This window comes from Hippopotamus amphibius, chromosome 10 (assembly GCF_030028045.1).
Source record: "Hippopotamus amphibius kiboko isolate mHipAmp2 chromosome 10, mHipAmp2.hap2, whole genome shotgun sequence".
NCBI classification, from domain to species: domain Eukaryota; kingdom Metazoa; phylum Chordata; class Mammalia; order Artiodactyla; family Hippopotamidae; genus Hippopotamus; species Hippopotamus amphibius.
Window position 1 is genome coordinate 32743699 of NC_080195.1, and position 22891 is coordinate 32766589.

A 22891-nucleotide genomic window follows, 5' to 3' on the forward strand; every position below is an offset into this window, starting at 1 on the left:
AACAGGCCAGGTCTACAAATTGCACATTCCAGTAAAGGGTTATTAATTAAATATCTCCCTGATACTAAATCTAATCTACCCATTAACTAAAGATGCAGATAATGGCCGAGAAAGGATTGGGCAAAAAGAACAAGATATTTTCTTTTACAGCAAGATATTTTCTGTAGAGGCAAAAACAGGTCCTGAGTTGAAGGGGGAACTAGGGAGGAGCACTCTCCTGAGAGGACGGAGGACCAGGGGAGAACAAGAGGATGGTACACCCGACACAGCTCTTCAGAGGCTGCAGGTCGCTCTGCACTGCCCTGTGGGTCGCGTCTGCCTCTCAGCCCTCTCTGTTGAAGGGGCTGCGGCTACCATCGCTGTATCTTTCCAGATAAGAAAGCTACAACAGGCAGCAGCTCTACGAAACATACCATCAGCATCATCTGACTCTTCGTCATCGTCTTCATCTTTAGACTTCCTCTTAGAAGCGGAGCGACACCTGAGAACGTCCTGTGAGGACAAGCGGCGGAAGTACCCTCGAGAGAAGAGCTCGTTCTCATCCTCTTCCTCTTCCTCCTCATCAATCTCAAACGTGGGTTCTAGCCTTGGCATCGGCCTCTCGGAGTCTGAGTCTTCAAAAGGCTCGTCTAAGACCTCCGTGGTCTCAGAAATGGTTTCCGTGACCACACTGCTGTTGTGGTGTTTGCGCTTCCGGACTCTCCTTCTTCGGTGAAGAATTGGTTTCTGTTTAAAAGAAAAAGAAGCATTTTATTTACAGTAATGAACACAATCATTTCCATTAACAACGATTAATAGTTTTTAAACCTGATAGAATTAGCACATGTAACATGAGTATGCTGTTTGCCAAAAGACATTTTGAATATTAATTAAAACACTATAGTTAAGATACTATATATACACAGAGTGTCATAGACACGAAGTTTCACTGACTACACCTTTGTAAAAGAATAAACAGACATGCCTAAAGGTAAAGACTATCATTCCCTTACTAACAGCTCAGTTAACTTTAGCACCCTAGGGAGTTGCCTATTTCAATACTGAAATGACACAGAGGCTAGAGCCTTAACTTCTTTCCTCAAAAGAAAAAAAGAAAGAAAACACTGCTCATCTCCCAGCTCCACTGTGCAGGTCAGCAGAACTATCAGAAAAGCCGTACACTGTGTCCAGCAGTGGAGCACGGGAATATGGAGTTGGTACAGATTTCCTTGGTGCTGGTGAGCATCTCAGAAGTCAAATAACCCTGTTATTGGGACTCAGCACATAAAGCACAACTCTGCACTTGGGTTAATGGACATCACAAAATAACATCATGTCACCAAAACGGATCTAGTTCAATCCCCTCACTATAGAGGACAGAGAGGTCACAGGACTAACTCTAAGGTCACATCCAGTCAGTACAGAAATGGCTGTAAAATAGCTTCTGACTGCTAGTCAAGTGAATTTCTTCAAAATTTCAAAAGTATCCTCTTGAAGGATCTCAATGCTTGTTATAATATTCTCTTTTTATGCAGGGAAACACCATAATTTTATTTTGTAAAAAGGCGATATAAACCTACGATGGCAAAGCTATCTTCCTCCTGGTCATGCAGTGAATAGCACGTTAATCAATTTTCTCCACTTCCAATTTACTAGTTGAGAACACAATTTTCAAACCAGGTTAAAAATGGCCCTGCTCTGAGGAGAAATGGCTGACCCTAGGGATGAGCCTGGAACACACAAGATGAACCTGGAACATCTGTAGAACCAGAACGTAAGGATGTGCTCAAAACAAAACAAACGGAAAATCTTCACGTTGCTGAGAGTGTGTGCTGAAGAGACACGTGAGCAAAACTGAAAGGGTTCCTCGTGGCCGAGGCTGGGACCAACTGAGCAACAAATAAATAAGGTGGTAGAACTGGATTACAACTCAAAGTATAAATAAATATCTATGAGTCCGTACTGACACAAATAAATGCTTGAATCAAGAAACAGATGAGGGAAAATGAATATATCCTCCAAGCAGAATTCCAAATAATTAACACAGATATTCTGCTCTTAGGGAGTAGAGCATAGCTCCATGTATCTTAAGTGTGGGCTGCAGGCAGTAACTTCCTTCCAAAGAGTACAGAATGGAAAAGGGCTTGAAAAAAAAGGGTAACTAACTCTACAGTGGAGAAACCTGACAAACCTGACACCTGGAGCCAGATGACTAGGGTTAACGGTGACGTCAACAGCGAGAAGTCACACTGACAGCAAATACCCTTGCTTGGTAATCGGTACAGATGAATGGCAGATACCCTAATATGATGAGATGAGAATGACACTTTACCTCTGTGGCCTTCTTCCTCAAAACTCATCACCTCATTTTAATATCATGAAGGGCATTCTACAACCTATCTAGCCAGGGCTCCTCAAAACTGGCAAAGTCATCAAAAACAAGGCATCTGAGAAACTGTCATCCACGGGGGTGGGGGGGGGGGGGGTGGGGGGGCTGAAGAGACATGACAACTAAACAGAACATGGTGTGCCGGACAGGATCCTGGGGCAGGAGGAGGACATTAGGGGAACGGAGGAAACCTGAGTAAAGTATGGAGTCTAGTTAATCATGTATCAGCACTGGTGCACTATTTGTGACAAACGTGCCAGACCAAGGTAAAAGGTTAATAATAGGGGAAACTGGTGTGAGGAATATACGAATTCTTTGTCTCCTTTCTTCACAGTAAATCTGTAAATCTGAAGCTGTTCTATAATGGAAAGCTCATTTTTTAATAAATAGCCCCATCTTTTTTTTTTTAAGGCTCTGCTAAGGAGAAGAATGACTCTATCACTCTGGGTGAAAGCTGTCACCTCACCAGCACAGGGAGGCTCATCCTGAGAGCTGACACGCGGCAGTCTGGTGGGTCTGTAGCAACAGGTACAGTTCACTCCGCAGCCTGGGAGATGACTGGTGCACAGCTGTCATTACCGCACAGCGTTTTATACTCTATCATTCAAACTTTGCAAGATGATGAAATATAGTTTAGAAAATACTTCTAAAACAAAGTTAAGTCAAACCACTGGAGGGTTCAAGAGGAGCGAGAAGGGAGGACAGAGTACAGGGAAGACAGTACCACCCAGGGTGAGAAGAATGGTTTCACTCTGAGGGTCCCAACACAGGGCACCGTTACACCCACCTTCTATTGAACTGTGTAGTATTTTCCTCTTCTTTTCTAATAGAAACATTTCTAATCTGCACTTTTTTTTTTTTTTTTTGGCCACGTTGTGCGGCATGCAGGATCTTAGTTCCCCAACCAGGGATCAAACCAAAGCCCCCTGCAGTGGAAGCCTGGAGTCTTAACCACTGGACAGCCAGGGAATTCCCTGCACGTGTTTTTAAACTCCCTAAAAAAGTCATAACCTGGAATCCAACCAGCAAGCTGAAAACAGTTTGTCAGGCCTTAAATAAGTTTATGGCTTCTAAGTGAATTCCCATGAACCAAAGAAGTCTTGTGCACATTTCAAATGTGCACTGGGAAGATCACATGCTATAACAGACTGAAGCTTGACGCTGAAAGGCGAACACACTACAGAGTAACTCCAGGACAGGATGTGACAGGACAGGACAGGACAGGACAGAGACAGGCCCCACCTTCCGCTTCAGCGTGGGCTTGGTGAGGACGGGGGGCGAGCTGGACCGCGGGCTCTCGGGCTCCTCCTCCTCCTCACTGCTCTCGCTGCAGCCCCGCAGGAGAGCCCTGTCCCCGTCGCCATAGCGTGCATCACTGTAGCGCCGGGGCAGCCTGTCGTGGCCTTCAGGCAGCCCACACTTCAGAGGCTCAGGGCTTTTCTTCAGCGGTCCTCGCCAGAGCTCGAGCCCCTCACTGGGTCTTCTTTTGGGAATGTCTGGCTTCCCGTCCTGGCTCGGCTGCGCCTGCAAGGATGCCAACTGCTCCTCGCTTTCCATGTACTGTTCTTGGGAGGTTTCTGATTTTTCCTCACAGTCTCCATATTGTTCCTGAGGAGCTGATGTCTCTTCCAAGAGCAGTTTCGAATCCTTGTCACCAAAGCGTTCCTGGGCTTTTCTGTTCTTCCTCCCCCAGCGGCCTCTCCGAGGCGGCTGACTATTGGCAGGAAGACTGTCACGGGGAAGGACCTGTTTGTTCAAACGCGTAGAACTGGCTGGTGCTGTAACTTCTGGTTTCTTTTCACTTTCCACTGAAGAATAAGAATCTTGTTCTTTGTTCTCACGAGATGCCGACTTTCCCACCTGATTTTATAGAAAATAAAACCATGCTGGTTAATTTTCAATCTTATTTGGTTATAGCTCCTATTCTGACCTTTTAAATACTGAGATAAGGAAACAGAGCTTTAAAGATAAAGTTATGAATCATTTAATAGCTACCATAAATCTCTTATGCGTCAGGCACTGTTTTAAATGCTATATGGGTATAATTCACACCAATTATGTGAAGTATTATTATTATTATATCCCCATTTTACAAATGACGTAACTGAGGCACAAAAAAGGTAAGTAACTTGCCCCAGGTCACGAAATAGCAAATGAATAAGCTGAGATATAAACCCGGACAGTCTGACCCAAGAGCCAGTGCTTTAACCACTATGCATCTTCAATAAATAATGAATATTTTCTTCTTATAACCTAGTAAATGTTAAATGAGATAGATTATGAAATTTCTCAGAAATAGAAATTTATAAACAGAGAGGAGATGGACTCTGGGGCATGGGCAAGAGAAAGAGGATGCTCAAAAAGAAAAAGAAAATTCCTGTAATTATTTTGACTTATTTTATTCTGAATATTTACTTTTATTTTGAAAATTAAATCACACTAAATGGGCATGAAACTGTTTATGCTTATCAAAGGAGGACACAGATTTTTAAAGGAGGAAAGCACTGTTTAAAAAAAAAAGAACAGAGAAAAGTAAGCAGCACGTGAAGAAAAATATAGAAAACGATGTAATGTAGTACAGTCCCTTATAAACCCTTTAATGGCTAAAGACACTGAACGATTTAGTGCTCTATTAGAAAATATGCACCTGTTTACATTATTTCCTTCAGGTTTTAAGGAAAATGTATCTTCATTTTATTTTAAACGATGGTTAGATTTAGATTCAATTCAGATTCCTCAATTTCTACACAGCTTCAAATTTAGCTGCTTATTAGCACTCTCCTAAGAAACGTATACTCGTAAGTAACACATGATAACAAATTTGAAGGTTTCCTAATGATACAAGGCTTAAAAATATGCAAGTAAGTAAACAAAATTCAGTCTTCCTGGAATTTCTATCACTGAAATAAACTCAGAAATTCTGATGTGCATTTATGGTGTTGGTTTAAGTTATCATTACATGTACATCGCAAATACCCATGAAAACCAAGCTGCGTTCTTCTACCATCAACAACAGGGACCACCTGTGCCCTTACACTCGGCTCTAATCCTCCTTCCTGGCTCTGAGGCTCTTCCTGTTCTCCTTCCTCCTCCTCCTCCTCCTCTTCCTCCTCCTCCTCCTCTTCCTCCGAGACGACGGAATTGGAGACTATGACAGGAGTCCAGCGCAAACACTCTGGGTCTACATCCACAGGCCGCAGATTCAGCTGGAGCTTTGCCATGTGATCCTGGATAAGTTTTTCCCGGCGAATAATCACAAATCTGAAACCAGAGAAAAGTTTACAGCAGCCAACAATGCACAAGGAGTACCAAGCAGTGGATGTGGAGCTACACCCCTGGAAAGCCCCAGACATGAGGAGAAATGCTTCACAAAAAGCCTGGCAGGGAAGACGCCACCACTGAGGTAGCTCAGAAACATGAAGCTGGACAAAGACTCCACACTCAACTAGAGCGATGGATGACGTCGTTGCAACCACTTCCTACCTCAGACTTCCCACCTCTGAAACTTCTGCTGCTCTCCTGCACTCTATCTTTTACTCTGCATCTTTCTAGCCCAACTGCCTCCTTTCTTTGTGACCTTTTTCTCAACCACACTAGAAAAGGGTAAGCTGTCTTTCCTTTGACCTGTATTTCATTTTGTGCCATTTGTATGGCAATTAAGGATGTATTTTATTTGACAATTATTTCTACAGTTGTTACTTCTTGTATTGTGAAGGAGCTCCCAATAAATAAAATAAAAGATTGGGTAGCTTAGGCCCAAAAGTTAGAAGTAGGACCAGAAAAAAAGTTAAAAAAAAATATGGTCAATAGTATAAAATACAGAAAGGAAAATGATGTCTCAGGATCACCAAGTACACCATTTACATTAGTTTATGCCCTTTAATCGATAACTTGGCTGCCCGATCCAAAAACCTCTACGTAATTCTATAGGTATGTAACTTTGCGGAAGGTTACACAAAGGGCTGTGATACTCACTGGTCACTCCGGAAGTCCAGCATCCGCAGGTGGTGGAGTGTGGAAGTAATGTCTTGAGGGCAGATTCCAGTCAACTTACTTAACTTCTTAATGCTGATTTGCTTGTCATTTTGGTGATAAAGGCACTCCAATATTACACTTTTCCAATAAGCCATGTAGGAAAGACGACCTAGATCAGATAATGGTTTCTCTGGAGACCCTGCTTGGCCTTCGCGCTTTGATAACAAATAACCTAAAGAAACCCCCAAATCACAAATACGTTAGAGAGCTTAAAAGCGGGCAGTTTACAAAAATAACAAGTCCTTCCTCCACAATCAATCCAAGTATTACAGGCTATAATTTCAAAGGTAAATTCCTTCAAGGAAAAAAAACCCAAAATTACTTGAAAACAAAATTTGTACGAAGATTACATAATTTGTGCACATTGAACATTAAGTTAGTATTACTTTGTCTATAGTTAATACAAATCACATTGTTAGAATATTCAAACTGCTAAAAATCAGGACTCCAGGACTTCCCTGGTTAAGAATTTGCCTGCCAGTGCAGGGGACATGGGTTTGATCCCTGGTCCGGGAAGATCCCACAAGCTGCAGAGCAATTAAGCTCGTGAGCCACAACTACTGAGCCTGAGTGCCACAGCTACTGAAACTTGTGCATCCAGAGCCTACGCGCCGCAACAAGAAAAACCACCACAATGAGAAGCCTGTGCACTGCAACACGTAGTCCCTGCTCACTGCAACTAGAGAAAGCCAGTGCACAGCAACGAAGACCCAACACAGCCAATAAATAAATAAATTAAAAAAACATTTAAAAATAAATATCAGGACTTCATATTAATCAGTCACACTGATAAGATGTAGGCAAGAATGCCTTTTATTCAATGTACGAAGGGGGAAAACCATCCTTGCATGTTTTACGTGGACCACTAGATGGCAACAGATCTGAACTGCGCAATACAAACAATGCCTTTAGTTTTTACATAATCCTGTCTGTTCAGATGGTGGTTCTTCTGTGAGCAATTTGGGTGACAGTTTCTCAACTTCAACCCAAGCTCTCCTCGCCATCACCTATCACCCTAATTCTTGATAAGCAAGAATGTCAGTGTGCGAGTGTCACTGTGTGTGGTGGTATTCCCTTGTCCTCTTGTCTAGTGTATGAGTGTCAAGACAGGAGAAGAGAGGCATAAATTCTAAGGGAAAGTTATCAAAAATGGAGACAGCAGAAAAATGAAGCATTCTGTCATTAAAGAAAACAAAATCAGTCTAAGAATGGTAACGTGGGAAAATATATTACACTAGGAAAAGTTTTAAAATAAAAACAAATACTGTAATCATACAGACTGTTGTTTGTATATCTCAAAAAAATGACTAATAAATGCATAATAAAATATTTTCCCCTAACTTTACTACTTAATGGCATAACATGTCCAATCATGAGTCCTATTTCAAAACAATCTATTGATAGTAAAGGAAATAATCTGTTTTACCCTCTACTACTAGTTGGGAAAAAAAAAAAAGAGAAAGCGAGAATGTAAAAAATAACCAATGGCACATATTTCTAATAAAGTATGGCGGGAGTACAGTCTAAGGCCAAGTAGAATAAGCTTCATTGGTCCACATGAGAATTAACACTAGTGATGCAATCATCTGATACTTAGAAGATCTGCCTGTATCAAAATCCTTAGTTTAACCATTACTTCTGAATGTATTCTTTTAAATATTATTTTTAACAATTAATTATCTGAGGGGAAATAGTCCCTCAAATGCCACTATTTTATAATCAATATAAAAATTACCTCAAACATACATTTATTTTCTAAGCAAGATTATCAATGTATAAGACAAAATGTAAGTTCCACAATGACCTTTTTAGAATTGTCAGCTTTCAATTTTTAACTCAAATTATTTACTGTATCATGTACTTCTAAAGTTTTTAAAGCTGCATCGCTTATTTTTAACCACTAGGTAGAGTCTGTAACTAAAAAATGATGCACACATTTTCTCAGACAACTGGGTAACAAAAATAGGGCAGGTGCTGCACTTCTTTATTACTACTAATTTAAGTAGTTCTACAATGTTTTTAATATTGTTGTGAGATAGAATTACTGCATAAAACTAAGTTCCGCTGTAAGTTAATAGTTACAAATTAAAACTATTTGCTATAGATCACATAGAAGCTCATATCCAATATTAGCTATTTTAAAATACAGAGCAATTAGGTTACTATAATCCTTACTGAAATCGATGAGAAACCTCCCATAGCCCTTGCGTTGGTACTGGGGAAGAATCATTATACAGGAAACGTTATATTTCTGTTGACAGTGCTTTTCCTGGTGGAGAAAACAAAAGCCAAGTTTTACAACGACAGGCTGGTAAGACTAAACACTACTGATAATTTTTAAGAAACAAAGACTAACAGTCAAAGCCCTAGCCCTGGTCTTCTGGGAATAGCAATGCACATCAAGAAAAAATACCCCTCTGGGAGGAGAGAGGACAATGTTAAGTCACTGCCATTACCCACAAAGCAACAATCCCAGGAGAATATACATATAAAATGAAATGACACCACCCAACACCATCTGCAACTCAAAAACAGCATGTTAATGCCTGAGACCAGCAGAGGAATCCAAATCCCAACCGATCTGCAAAGCTACAAATGGTGTGTCTACGTGGTACCCTAGGGGTGGGATGATTCATCACCAATTTCAAAGTTTCTTTTATTTCCTGCTTTGGTGCTACACAGGGTGGGTATAAATATGCTTTTATAAATTAAACAATATGTTTTAAATTATATTTAGCTACTGAAACAGCCTACTAACAGAACTAGGACTTTTCACGTAACTATTTTTATACACTTAGATTTTGTTGGCTTGATTAAGCAAAAGTACATCTTCTATGTTGTTTGACTACAAAAGAAACTTTTTCTCCTCAAGAAAATGGAAAATTGAAGGAGAGAAAATATTCTTTAATAAAAATGGCTTCTTAGAAATTCTTACTTCTATGCCTAAAATTCAAGTCAGGAAGAGAAGATTTAAACTGAGCGAGAACCCAAAGCAGTAATGACTCTGTTTATTTCACGAGTTCTAGCTACCACCACCGTGGGAGCAGAAGTCATGGTAAAGCTTCCCCTCTGGGGTGTATGCAGTGGCTTATGCTCCCAGCAGAGCACAGCCTGCTGAACGCTACTGGGCACCTGCTGGCACCTGGGAAGTTTCTCAACGCTCCTTCCGCTTCCCTTCCTAGAGAGCTAGATGGCACCCAGGAGGTGCTGCATCCTACAGGGTCTCCTAGTGAGAACCAGCAAAGATCGTTTCAGATTTCTGCACAAATTCAAACAAAAATTTAGGCTGATATACTTACTTTAGAAAAGTAGCCAACGAGGTGGCAGCCCTTGACATCATTCTGAGTTAGTACATAAAAAAGAAATGGCTCCACATCATAATAGAGTGTTTTGTGGTCAAGAAACAACTTTGCCAAGAGACACAGGTTCTGACAATAAATGGTACTCACATTCCCATCAACCTAGAGAAAAAAACAGACAAATGGTCAGCAAGGTGTCTCTTTAGTTCTAGAGTAACACACATCCGTAACTAGCACCTGTGAGTACCCACAGTCCAGCCTAAGAGGAGCTGGCAGCTGTCAGAACACAATGGACCTGGAAGCTATCCCTTGAAACGGCAGAGTACAGTGCCTGCTATTTTATGACAACTAAATACATAAAATACTGCACCTCAACAAAGCATGAAAAGGCTAGACAAGGGGTGATGGACATTTTAAAAATACCACTTTTTGCTTTTATAACAAGACTGACTACAGGAATCCAGATGGCAAGATGATCTGATGTATTTTTGTTTGTTTGTTTTGTTTTTTTTGGCACACGGGCTTAGTTGCTCTGTGGCATGTGGGATCTTCCCGGAGCAGGGATCGAACCTGTGTCCCCTGCATTGGCAGGCGGATTCTTAACCACTGCGCCACCTAGGAAGCCCAATTTTTTAAAGTTTTTAATTCAATGAAAGATATAAATGCAACCTCTTCTAAAATACATCTGTTAAGTAAAACAAGGTAAAACTACAGTTTAATCTGTGCCAGCCGCTAGAAGCAATGTAATCTGACTACCACGACAAGATTTCCCCCCAAAAAAAGCTATTTAAGGGATCTTCATCTATTGTCAAAAGCACCAAGCGGGTTCCCTAGCAGTAACCCAGCGAGTGAGGTATTTCTTGGACTCCGGGGGGCCGAGATCGGGAGCACGAGGCAACCTGCTCCCGACAGCCCTGTACTCTGGGCGCCGCTGGAGCCTGCTCTTTGTGAAAATGCCAGTGACTGCCTACGTCAGACCCAAGGACACTGATATTTCATTGCATCTTCCTCAGCAGTTTAATTTATTGTACACCATACCTTCTCCCTCCCCACAAGGTCAAGAGCTCCTCTATTCCTCACCTAAAATAAAGGCTTTCAGAAGATCAAGAAAGTGAAAGATGGAGTAGATCCTGACAGTCTGAAATTCTATCATCATAGTAATGAACACAACTGACCACATGGCAGGTACTCAATTAATACTTGGCAATCAACCCACAGAAGTGAGATCAGGAAATTAAAAACTACTAACAACACAGAATCACAGACATAGCAGAAGTCATACAATCATGATAAAGTCAGGAAATATATTAAGATTTATTCAATACTACAGCTGTTACATATACCTCTACACACTATTCCTTTACATAGAGCAGTAGAAATCTTTTAAGTGCCATATTTCATAGATTCTAAGACACAATCTTATCACATCTAAACATAAGTAAAATCTGTTGGCATTTAATAATCAAATGGAGTCTTAATATATCACAATTAGCAGTACTTTTACCTTCTTAGTGGTACATAAAATAAGATATATTACAACCGATGTCTTTGATTCAATGAAATACAGAATAATTTATTTACAGATCAAGTTTGTGAACTTGGTACCACTTAGATTGGCCTAATTCTGCTTCTCGCTCATATAGCTGAGTTATTGATTCAACAGTGAGTGAACAACAGTAAAATAACATTTCCAAAAAAAATCTAGTTGCTCAATTAGATAAAGTACAGGTGGCACTGTATTTGAAGTGGATAGGAAGACAACTACTAAACATCTTCTACTTTACCTCAAAGACAGAAATGTTATTCTTTCTATAAATCTCATTAGCAGGAGGATGGAACCAACCACATTTCTTCATGTGCTGCTGTAGAATAGTTCTACTTTTCATATATTTTAGACAGAATTCACAGAGATACAACTTAGGCAGCCTGTAAAAAATAATTACACAAACAAGAGGGCTTTATATTTTATAAGACTTAAAAATTTCACTACTATTCTTTTTTGATTCTCATTACTACCCAGGTAAAAAGGTAAGAATGTATCATTATCCCCATTAATCAAATGAAAAAAAGGAAAAAAACCAAGGATAAAACTAATTTGGATAACATACTCCAACTACTTAACGGCAAGAGGGCAAGGGTGAGAAATCAGTTCACCCAGTTCAGTGCTCTTCCTATTAGACTAATACTTCGCAGTCTTTTTAAGTTACCCACCAGACAGAAAATTTCACCTTCTCTCCTCCTTGATAATCTCCAATAAGTAGAACGTAAAGTCTACCTTGAGGACACACCAGTAAGTGAAGAAGATTTTGTTAAGCTACATATTCTTTCTTCCTTTACTTGATCATTAACTCATTAATTCAAAAAACGAACATTTACTGAATACTGTCAGGCCCTATGTTAGGTACGTTAGGTACAGTGTGCTGAGTAACAGGGACATATAGTGGGTATTAATTTTGAGTATCTTTTTAAGTATAAAATTAAAATACTGAATATGTTTTTTCAAGTTAGGACATACCACACTACCCTCCTTCCTTCCACCCCTGAAATTCTGGCCTTCTCTCTAGTTAAATTATCACATTAAATCCTACAATTCAAAAGTCTATTTTTCAACAAGTAAAATAAAATTTCAAATTATTCATTCAGATATTCTGTTATATTTATATAACTTATATTTATTCAACAGTCTTGCTATTTTAGCAGTAGTTTAGCAAGACTTCCTCCTTATAATGTTCCTTGTATGAGGAGCTAGGCAATAAAGTTATGAGATCAGTTCATAAAGTAAAGGAGGGAACATAACCTAAACTAAAAACCAGAGGCTTTTATATGCATTTTAGTCTGAACTGAGAAGACCCCATGGCTCTCTACTGTAAAATACACACCCCATGTAGCCTCAGCAAAGAGGCTTCCCTGCGTCCTGAGCTGTGCACAAAACTGGTGAGCATGCCTTGGTAAGCTAAGATCTGATACTACAATGAAAACTGCATATGCAAAAACAAACACTGGATGATATAACAAAAAATATAATCCAAATAAAATACTGTACCTTCCCTCATATAAGTAAGTACTGAGGCTGAAGGAAATTAAAAAAAAAAAACAAACCCACACCTCATTAATTTAGTTGCTATCAGTTTGGATAGCTATGCTTTAAAAAGACTAACCTGGAATTAAAGAAAAAGTAGATGAACATACAAAAACGTCTGACTCGCTGAAGTGTGAAGGCCGTGACTGCTTCTCCAGCTCTGCTTTAGAAGCAGCTTTTGAAGCATATTTATCTGAAAACATCTAACATTCAACTAAAGCCTCTCCCAGGTACATTCATGGAACGCTGGTTCTCAATGCACTTAAGTGTTTCATGCTCAAGTAAGGTGGGAAAAGGCATGTGATTTTTTTTTTCCTTCTCCCCTGGGGATTCACAATGTGTATTAATTTTTTCTCTACAACCCACATCTTATTTTTAAAACTGCCATTCAGCACACTAAAAGCTTCCAAGGAACTGTTGCGGTATAATATTTCTAAATGTCTACAATATGTAATACTAAAAAATATCTAATAATAGTCAAACCCAAACAACCTGAAATTATATCATTAGTACAAAAGTCATTCCAAAATAAAGTACTGAGTGAAACAACTAATGACTGGCATTATGAATTAAAAAGGCAGGAGCCAAGAGCATAGAAAAGAAAGGCTTCCTAGGTCACTCTGCTTATTTCCTTTGCATGTTGCCTCAAACTACTCAGAGAAGGAATGACGCAGGATAAACAGTTTTTTCCTTCTTTACCACCAGAACTAAAAAAACCTCAAAATGAGACGGCCCCAGTTGTAAACTTCATCATCTAAAGTGGGCACTAAATGTATTAACTGAGTCTCAAAGCTGACCCACAAGTGCCAGCCTGTCTTCCTGAATATCTGTATTTTGAACAATTTCTTCTTCAAAGGAGGGTGGAAGAATGAGGGTCTCCCTATAAACGTACTTAAAGGCATCCTCCTCCCTGCAACTACTCTACTACTTACCTTTCTTCACCTGTTCTAAATTCTCAATGAGCTATATATAGAAAAGACAAAAACTCTTTGAAAAGATATATGCACCTCAATGTTCACAGTAGCACTATTTACAACAGCCAAGACATGGAAGCAACCCAAGTGCCCATCAACAGATGACTGGTTTAAGATGTGGTACATATATATTCACACATACATACAATGGAATATTAGCCGTGAAGAAGAATGAAATATTGCCACCTGCAGCAACATGGGTGGACCTACAGAATATAATACTAAGTGAAGTAAAGGAAAGATAAATATTTTATAGTATCACTTATATGTGGAGTCTAAAAAATAATACAAATGAATTTACAGACAAAACAGAAACAGACTCACAAACACAGAAAAACAAACTTATGGTTACCAAAGGGGAAAGGGAGAGGGGAAGGGATAAATTAGGAGTATGGGATTAACAGAGATAAACTACTACACACAAAATAGATTAGCAACAAGAATCTACTGCATAGCACAGGGAACTATATTCAATATTCTGTAATAACCTACAATGGAAAATAATCTAACATTATTTATAATATAAATAAATGACTGAATCACTTTGCTTGTATACATGAAACTAACAAAATATTGTAAATCACTATACTTCAATAAAATAAATTAATAAATAAATTCTCAATGAGCAATTTTAAATTATTGCAACATGAAGACATAGAAGAACCCTTGAGTACAGGTTCACTGTGAGAGCCAAATATTACAAATAAATACTTCCTACAAATATGAATCTGAGAAACAAAGAAAGTTCTGAGCTTTTTGAAATATTAAGAAAGTGAGAGACAGAGACTTGGAGGGAGGAAGGCAGAGAGGGGAGAAGAAAGGAGAGGGGGAGGGGAAGGGGAGGGGAGGTGGGGAGAGGAGAGAGGAGGAAGGAAGGAAGAGAGGAAGAACCAGTGACTTTTCCAGGATATAATAATGACAAATGGCAACTTTAAAAGCATCTAATTCAGCTTTTGGGTCTCAGAAGAGAGACATGAAAATAAAATACAATTTATTTCCTAAGGTCTATGAGGGAAGGTCTGATTTTTTTTAAAGCTCTAGTAGTAAGCAAGTTGTTCAAAAAAACGTCAGAAGAAATGAAATCTCTAAGAAAATTACTGCCAAGTCCTACCTGGTAAATTATGAGTTCATGCTATTTACTTGGAATAGCAAGATGTATGGCATTTTATTGATGATTTTTTAAAAAACTTCACTGGGCCTTACTATGTAAAAAATAATAAAGTAGAACCAAGCATATGACCTACTTTATTCTAAATCAGTTCCTGTTGAAAACATTTTTAAAGCCTCCTACTTATTTTTTTTTCTCTCTTTTTTTAATTGAGGTATGGCTGATGTACAATATTATATAAGTCTCAGGTGTACAACACAGTGATTCACTTTTAAAAGTTATACTCCATCTCTAGTTATTGTAAAATATTGACTATGTTGCCGGTGCTGTACAATATCTCAATTTTAGCTTATTTATTTTATACACAGTAGTTCGTACCTCTTTGTCTGCACCACTATCTTGTCCCCCCTTCCTTCTCCACACTGGTAACCACTAGTTTGTTCCCTATATATGTGTGTCTGTTTCTTTTTTGTTATATCCACTAGTTTGTTTTATTTTTTAGATTCCACATATAAATGACATCTATAGTATTTGTGTTTCTTTGTCTGACTTATTTCACTAAGCATAATACCCTCCAAGTCCATCCATGTTGCTGTAAACGGCATTATTTCATTCTTTTTTATGGCTGAATAGTATTCTTTTGTCATATATATGTATATATATATGACATCTATATATATATGACCTCTTCTTTATCCATTCATCTGTTGATGGACACTTAGGTTGCTTCTCTATCTCGGCTACTGTAAATAATGCTGTTATGAACACTGAGGTGCATACATCTTTTTGAATTAATGTTTTTGTTTTCTTTGGAAATACACCCAGGAGTGGAATTACTGGATCATACAGTAGTTCTGTTTTTAGTTTTTTGAGGAACCTCCACAATGTTTCCCATGGTGACTGCATCAATTTAAATTCCCACCAACACTGTACAATGGTTCTCTATTCTCCATATCCTCACCAACATTTATTATTTGTAGACTTTTTGATGACAGTCATTTTGACAGGCATGAGGTAATATCTCATTGTGGCTTCAATCTGCATTTCTCTAATGATTAACAACGTTGAGCATCTTTTCACATGCCTCGTGGCCATCTGCATGTCTTCTTTGGGAAAATGTCTATTCAGATCTTCTGCCCATTTTTCAATCAGGCTGGTTTTGGGGGTTTTTTTGTTTATCTGCTGTTGAGTTGTATGAGCTGTTTATATATTTTGGATATTAACCCCTTATCAGTCATATCATTTGCAAGTATTTTCTCCCATTCAGTAGGTTGTCTTTTGGTGTTGTCAATGGTTTCCTCTGCTGTGCAGAAGCTTTTAAAGTTTAATTAGGTTCCATTTGTTTATCTTTGCTTTTGTTTCCTTTGCTTTAGGAGGCAGATTCAAATCAAAACTGCTGTGATTTATGTCAAAGAGTGTTCCACCTATATTTTCTTCTAGGAGTTTTATGGTTTCAGGTCTGAACTTTTAGGTGTCTAAGCCATTTTGAGTTTATTTTTGTACAAGGTTTAAGAAAATTGTCTAGTTTCACTCTGCTGCATGCAGCTGTCCAGTCATCCCAACATCATTTACTGTCTTTTCCCCAATGTACATTTTTGCTTTCTTTGTCATAGGTTAACTGACCATAGGTGTGTGAGTTTATTTCGGGGCTCTCTATTCTGTTCCATTGATCTGTGTGTCTGTTTTGGTGCCAGTACCATACTGTTTTGATTACTGTAGCTTTGTAGTATAGTCTGAAGTCAGGTAGCGTGATGCCTCCAGCTCTGTTTTACTTTCACAGGATTGTTTTTGCTATTTGGGTCCTTTGTGTTTCTACACAAATATAAAAACTCTTTGTTCTAGTTCTAAGAAAAATGCCATTGGTAATTTGATAGGGATTGCAGTGAACTGGTAGATCATCTTGCAAAATATGGTCATTTTTAACAATAATAATTTTTCCAATCCATGAACACAGTGTATCTTTCCATTTGTTTGTGTCATCTTTAATTTCTCTCATCAATGTCATACTTTTTCGAGTACAGGTCTTTTACCTCCTTAGGCAGGTTTATTTCTAGGTATTTTATTCTTTTTGATGCGATTATAAATGAGACTGTTTCCTTAATTTCTCTTTCTGATAGCTCACTACTAGTACATAGAAATGCAACAGACTTCTATATATTAATTTTGTATCCTGCAACTTTACCAAAGTCACTGATGAGCTCTAGAATTCTGTGGCATCTTTAGGATTTTCTATGTATAGTATCATGTTATCTGCAAATAGTGACGGTTTTACTTCTTCTTGTCCAATTTGGATTCCTTTTATTTCTTTTTCTTGTCTCACTGCTGTAGCTAGGACTTCCGATGCTATGCTGAATAAACATGGTGAGTGGGCACCCTTGTCTTGTTCCTGATCTGAGAGGAAATGCTTTCAGCTTTCCACACTGAGTATGAAATTAGATGTGGGCTTATCATATATGGCCTTTATTATGCTGAGGTATGCTCCCTCTATGCCCACTTTCTGGAGAGTTTTTATCATAAATGGATACTGATTTTTGTCAAAAGCTTTTTCTGCATCTACTGAGATGAACATATTGTTTTTATTCTTCAATTTGTTAATGTGGTATATCACACTGATTGATTTGCAGATACTGAAAAATCTTTGAATCCCTGGGATAAATCTCACTTCATTATTGTTTACGATCATTGTAATGTATTGTTGCACTTGGTTTGCTAATATTTTTTTGAGGAGTTTTGCATCTATGTTCATCAGTGACACTGGCCTGTAATTTTCTTTTCTTGTGATATTTTCGTACGGTTTTGATATCAGGGTGATGCTGGCCTCACAGAATGAGTTAAGAAGCATTCTTTCCTTTGCATTTTTTTTTGGAAAAGTTTGAGAAGAACGGGTATTAACTCTTCACTTAATGTTTGGTAGAATTCACCTTTTAAGCCAACTGGTCTTGGAGTTTTGTTTGCTGGGAGTTGTTTTATTACTGATTCAATTTCATTACTGGTAATTGCCCTGTCCGTGTCTTCTGTTTCTTCCTGCTTCAGCCTTGGGAGATTGTGTATTTCTAGGAATTTTTCCATTTCTTCTAGGTTGTCCATTTGATTGGCATACAGCTGTCTGTCACAGTCTCTTATGTACCTTTGTATTTTAAAAGCCTCTTACTTTATTAAAACCAAGCCCACTGGGATGACACCGTCAGTCTAAAGGGAATCATCCAATAAAACTCAAGGAAAACAAAATATTTCTTCTAGCAATAGTACAAATGGCTGCAGTTCTCTCATTGAAAAAAATACATCATATAGGAAAAACATTAGATCACATGAAATGAAGTGTAGTTATTGAGATTATGACTACTCCCTGCCTTAAAGAACACTGCTGGGTGCTGCTTTCTGTTATCTTCTTCCTGAGAGCACCTTAGGCCTTGACTATCAAGTAGGCATATGGCCACTCTGATTAGCTACACCGTGGGGTATAGCCCCCACACTTGACATTTATTTTAAAGTCACCCATTACATTGACACAACAGTCTATGAAGTCAAGACTGGGCTGAAGCTGTATTGGTTCCTGTACTTCTAGGATGATGCAAATATTCTTCCTAGGAATTCCTACAGTACCTTCTTGGCTTTTGAACACTGCCCAAGATAGTAGCAGTTTGTGTGACTTTTATGACAGGTCAACTTGTAGTAAAATTTTAAAACAATAAAAATTATATCAAATACTACTTAAGTCAAAGATTATGGTACAAGCCATCTGAGATCAATCTAGATACCAATGCCATAGGGAGTAGTGAAGCACACTGGTTAAAGGTTATGGCTATATGGTAAGAGAAAAGTGGGACTAAATCCTGATTCTACCACTTAAAAACTGTATGGTCTTGAATATGTTTGCTGGGCCCTGGTCTGTAAAATGAAGATAGTAATATCCACCTCACAGAATTATTCCAGAGATGTTTAGTCTAGCAACAAGCTCAGTGAATGGTAACTATAGCTGAAATTTATGATTAATACTACCAATATTTTTATTCTCCTTTCATTCATTTTACTTCATCATTTTATAGTCATTCAAAGACTTTGGGGATGCTGTTCTTTAGTAATTGGGGCTGTTCACAATCTATGTATCAAATCAAGTCAGCAACAATACCAAAAGGTAGAGCAAGGTTCCTAAGCTACTCAATTATGTGGGGATCTACTTTCTTAGGATCTTAATATGATCTTGGAGCAAAGAGGTCATTAAGAAGCGAGGTGCTAAACAGCTCAGGAGCAGAGGATATCCCATGGTCACCGTTCCTCCTGCCTTTAGCCCATTTATGTCATGTTTTTAAACGCAGAGCAGGGCACTCTATGGACCCATCCACCATGTGTGAGCATCACATGGCCCTGCTGGAGAAACCTAGAGTTAAAACTCTGGTTTATATTCTTCAGCGTCTGAGACTTAATCACACTGCTCCAAATGAAGCAACATTACGGCTTCACTGCTGTTGTTTCATTTTGTTTTGTTCTTTTAAAGTCACGGATGCAAGATTACTTAACATACACTACACACACAAATATCCGAATATTATGGGAGATAATGCATAATCCTATTTCCCAAAAGATTTTTGCTCTTGTGATCTTTTATGTTTTTGCTCCAATTGTCCTATTTGCATGCATTAGGATTTGGAACTTTTTAAAAGGTGTTTAAAACCTTTAATAAGAAGAAAATAATTTAGAAGTAATTTAACAGAGAATAATAGTCATTAAAATAAAAATACAGGTTCAGTATTTGGAAAACATAAGATCTCTAAACATTATAGTCAATTCAAGTTTAAAAGAATTCAGAAGTGGAACAAGCCTAAACTCATTTAAACAGATATATGTGGTGTTCTAAAAATGTAATTAAGAAAATTATGAATATAATTATGAGTTATGGATATAATTTTCTTATAGAAAATATACAGAAATAGAAAATAGAAAAAAAATCATAATTACTGAAGAACTTATTAAATTGAAGAATATTTTCTAAAGGAAAATTCAGGGAACCCTCCACAATGGTGGATAAGGATATGTATAGAAAATGTCTAAAATTCTACTTAAGAAAGTTGATAAATTTTACAGTTCTTATCCTATTGCTGCTTTCTATTACAATTCCTAGTACAGTTTTTTGGTTATTTATTTTTCTGCTGGCAATGTTTGTTCATTCCTTCACTGATAACTAATTCCCTCAAACCTGATTAAGATGGCAAGTTCTAGTGACAACCTCCTCAGAACAAAAAGCAACGTTTTTAATGAGACTTAACGTCTTAAAATCAACAGCCTCATGGTTGGGTCCATTCTCATCTTCTCTATCTCCCTTCCTGAGTAAACGGAGTTCCTCTCCTCCCCTGAGAGGCAGAGAGGAGGTGCCTGTGGTTCCAGTCTCTGTACTACAATCCCTGCAAAAGGTGACACACATGTTGAACAAGCTTTCTCCTCTAAGTGAAGCACTCTTGTGATCTGGACAGCTGGCAGAGGGCTCATTTTAAAACAGCAATAATTTATTTTAAATCTAATGAAGGAATTAATTCCTCAACTTTGTTGTTCTTGATCATACAATATCCTGGCTATCCAGGACTCCTGAGAAGGAAACTGCACTGAAAACCTGTGTCCTGTAGGTGGCTGAGGAAGTTCCTTCCCTCTTTTAACATATACACATAAAATAATATACATATACATAAAATAATCTATAAACATAATTTAATCTCTTTAACAAACTCAGATTGTTGTTCTTCCATTAAATAGACAGAATGCTGCCTTAAAGATCTACCACAGAGTTGGAGGCTAACTGACTACAATAAATTTCTCTCAATTGCTGTGTTTCATGAGCTTGTATGTTAGTTTCCTGGAGATTTGCTCTCTCTCTCTCTTTTTTGTCACTGAGGTCTGGGTCTGTAAGAATACTCTCAGTCCTATTTTTCTATTTCTGTTAGACTTGGAAACCAGACAAGCAAGTTGTTATGTTACATAAAAAGAAAAAGTTTAAAGAAACAATGAATTCTACTTTTTTTTTAAACAATTATACTGGCCTATTCCCAGCTTCTTTGAAATAATCCATATTAAAGCACTGTGTATACTGTAAAGCACTAAATAAATCATTGCCAGTATAGTTATTTTGGCTAACATTTTAGACAAACCATGTTACTAGAAGGTAAGAAATCATATGATGAGAGTGCTTTGAATATGTGTTTAACCCACAGTGCACCATAATTTATTACTGCTTACAACACTCCGCTAAATGGGACACTGAGGCATACATAGCTTACAAACTAAAGACAGAATTAATATGACTACTGTACTTCAAATGATAAGCCAGTGTTTAATTTTTTGACCAAATCTTATTTTTCAACTTTTTAAATTTCAATCCTAAAAGAAAAAAAAATAAGAACTGACATTATTGAGCATGTACCGTTTTTAAGTGATTTACATACTTCAACTCATTTAATGTTCACAATAAACCTCATGAGGTAAGAACTATTATTATCCCTACTTTACAGATGAGGAAACTGAGGTACCAAGTAGTTGGGTAACTTCGAAGATTACATAGCTTATAAATGTCAGAGTTGAGTCATGAAACAAATCTGGCTTCACTAAGCATGCTGCCTTATCCCAAAAAGCTGGTGACTGATCAATTTTCATATCTAGAAACCCAAGCCATTCATATATTTTTTAATACCATTTGTCCAATTATTCCTGGGAAAACAAATCATTTACTACACCTGTTAGATTATACAAATTTAAATGAAAGGCTACTACTCAATGAAACTTTATTTATAGTTAAATATAAGAATCTCTCTTTCAAAAAATTCTTAGTGTGAGGTATGAAGGCAAATTTCTCACACAGAAAAAATGTTCCCCTTTCATTCTGACCATGTGTCAGGTTTCCAATCTTAAGTAATAGCTTTGGACAGGTTACAGAAAAGAAAATCTAACGCCAACTAAGATTAAGTGGCTGTCAAAGTATGCTGCTATTCTGGACATTTCAAACCCACCAGTTATCTCAAATTAAAAAAGATGAACTGAACAACAATGTCTCCAAGATCCCTTCTAGTGCTGGCATTCTATGAATCTAAGAACAGAAGATAAATGGCCTCTCAAAACATACCTTGAGTACTCTTGAGGATATGGAGACGAGTACCAGGTGTGAATTTCATACTTCCCAAACTCAATAACAGAGGGACAGCGGACTTGTGGGTCAGGGGGACCAGTCACTCCAACTTTCTGTGCAGTGAGAAAATACATTAATTACATAAGTTAGCTAAATAAAATACACTGAGATAGATAACAAACCAACAAATCAAAAAGACCCCTCTGAATCAAAGCGTCACCTTCTCAGGATTCCAGAGAATTAAAAAAGCCAGGAACAAGCTAACAAGTTTTGAAATAAGCTGTATTATTCTTTAAATAGAGCATTCAAATGAAGAATAAAAATGCTAATAAGTCTCTTAAGACCAAATGAAGTTGGTGACATTGCAGTTTCCATATTTAATAATACTGAGAATACCCTCAACTAATCTCCCTCCTTAATGACTTAGTTGTTAAAGAGACACTGCCAGCATTTGGGGATCTAAAGTCAGCAGTGGGGAGGAGTGCTTGCCAGCCACTGGCAGAGATCACACGTATAGTGTCCCAACGGACCTACAGAACATGTGAGCACAGACAGAAAGGAATCATCCTATGGTTTGCGAAAGCAGATACTAAGAACCATATGAAAAGAACATGACAAAAGAAGTAGGAGTCTTCAATTCACTTTACATCACTCCTAAAATTCCCTTCCCTGTGGCTTTTCACAGATTTGACCAAAGGAAGAAAAAAAAAAAAAAACTCTGTTATACACATACTTTAATCTCTTTTTAGCTACCCTCTGTTTACAGTGAAAATAACCTCTATGCCCCTCCATCCCTCCAATAACCTTGTAAAGCCTTCAGGACTTGCACATTAGCAGTTCAAATATAAGCCACTGCCAATGACTACAAGGAACAGATTATAAAACCTTAAATTCAAGGGGAAATTGATTTGCTCTGCACC

General features: G+C 37.9%; 1 protein-coding gene across 1 annotated transcript in view; it reads right to left on the reverse strand.

The window, feature by feature from the left end:
- KAT6A (lysine acetyltransferase 6A) overlaps positions 1-22891 on the reverse strand; it is a 113752-nt gene that overhangs the window by 6258 nt on the left and 84603 nt on the right. The window contains exons 9-16 of the mRNA XM_057696940.1: positions 21969-22084; positions 11487-11628; positions 9703-9864; positions 8579-8672; positions 6344-6575; positions 5404-5629; positions 3611-4228; positions 414-726 (exon numbers count right to left, since the gene is read on the reverse strand). Of these exons, the coding sequence (XP_057552923.1) occupies positions 414-726; positions 3611-4228; positions 5404-5629; positions 6344-6575; positions 8579-8672; positions 9703-9864; positions 11487-11628; positions 21969-22084 (1903 nt within the window). The remainder of the gene's footprint in view (positions 1-413; positions 727-3610; positions 4229-5403; positions 5630-6343; positions 6576-8578; positions 8673-9702; positions 9865-11486; positions 11629-21968; positions 22085-22891) is intronic.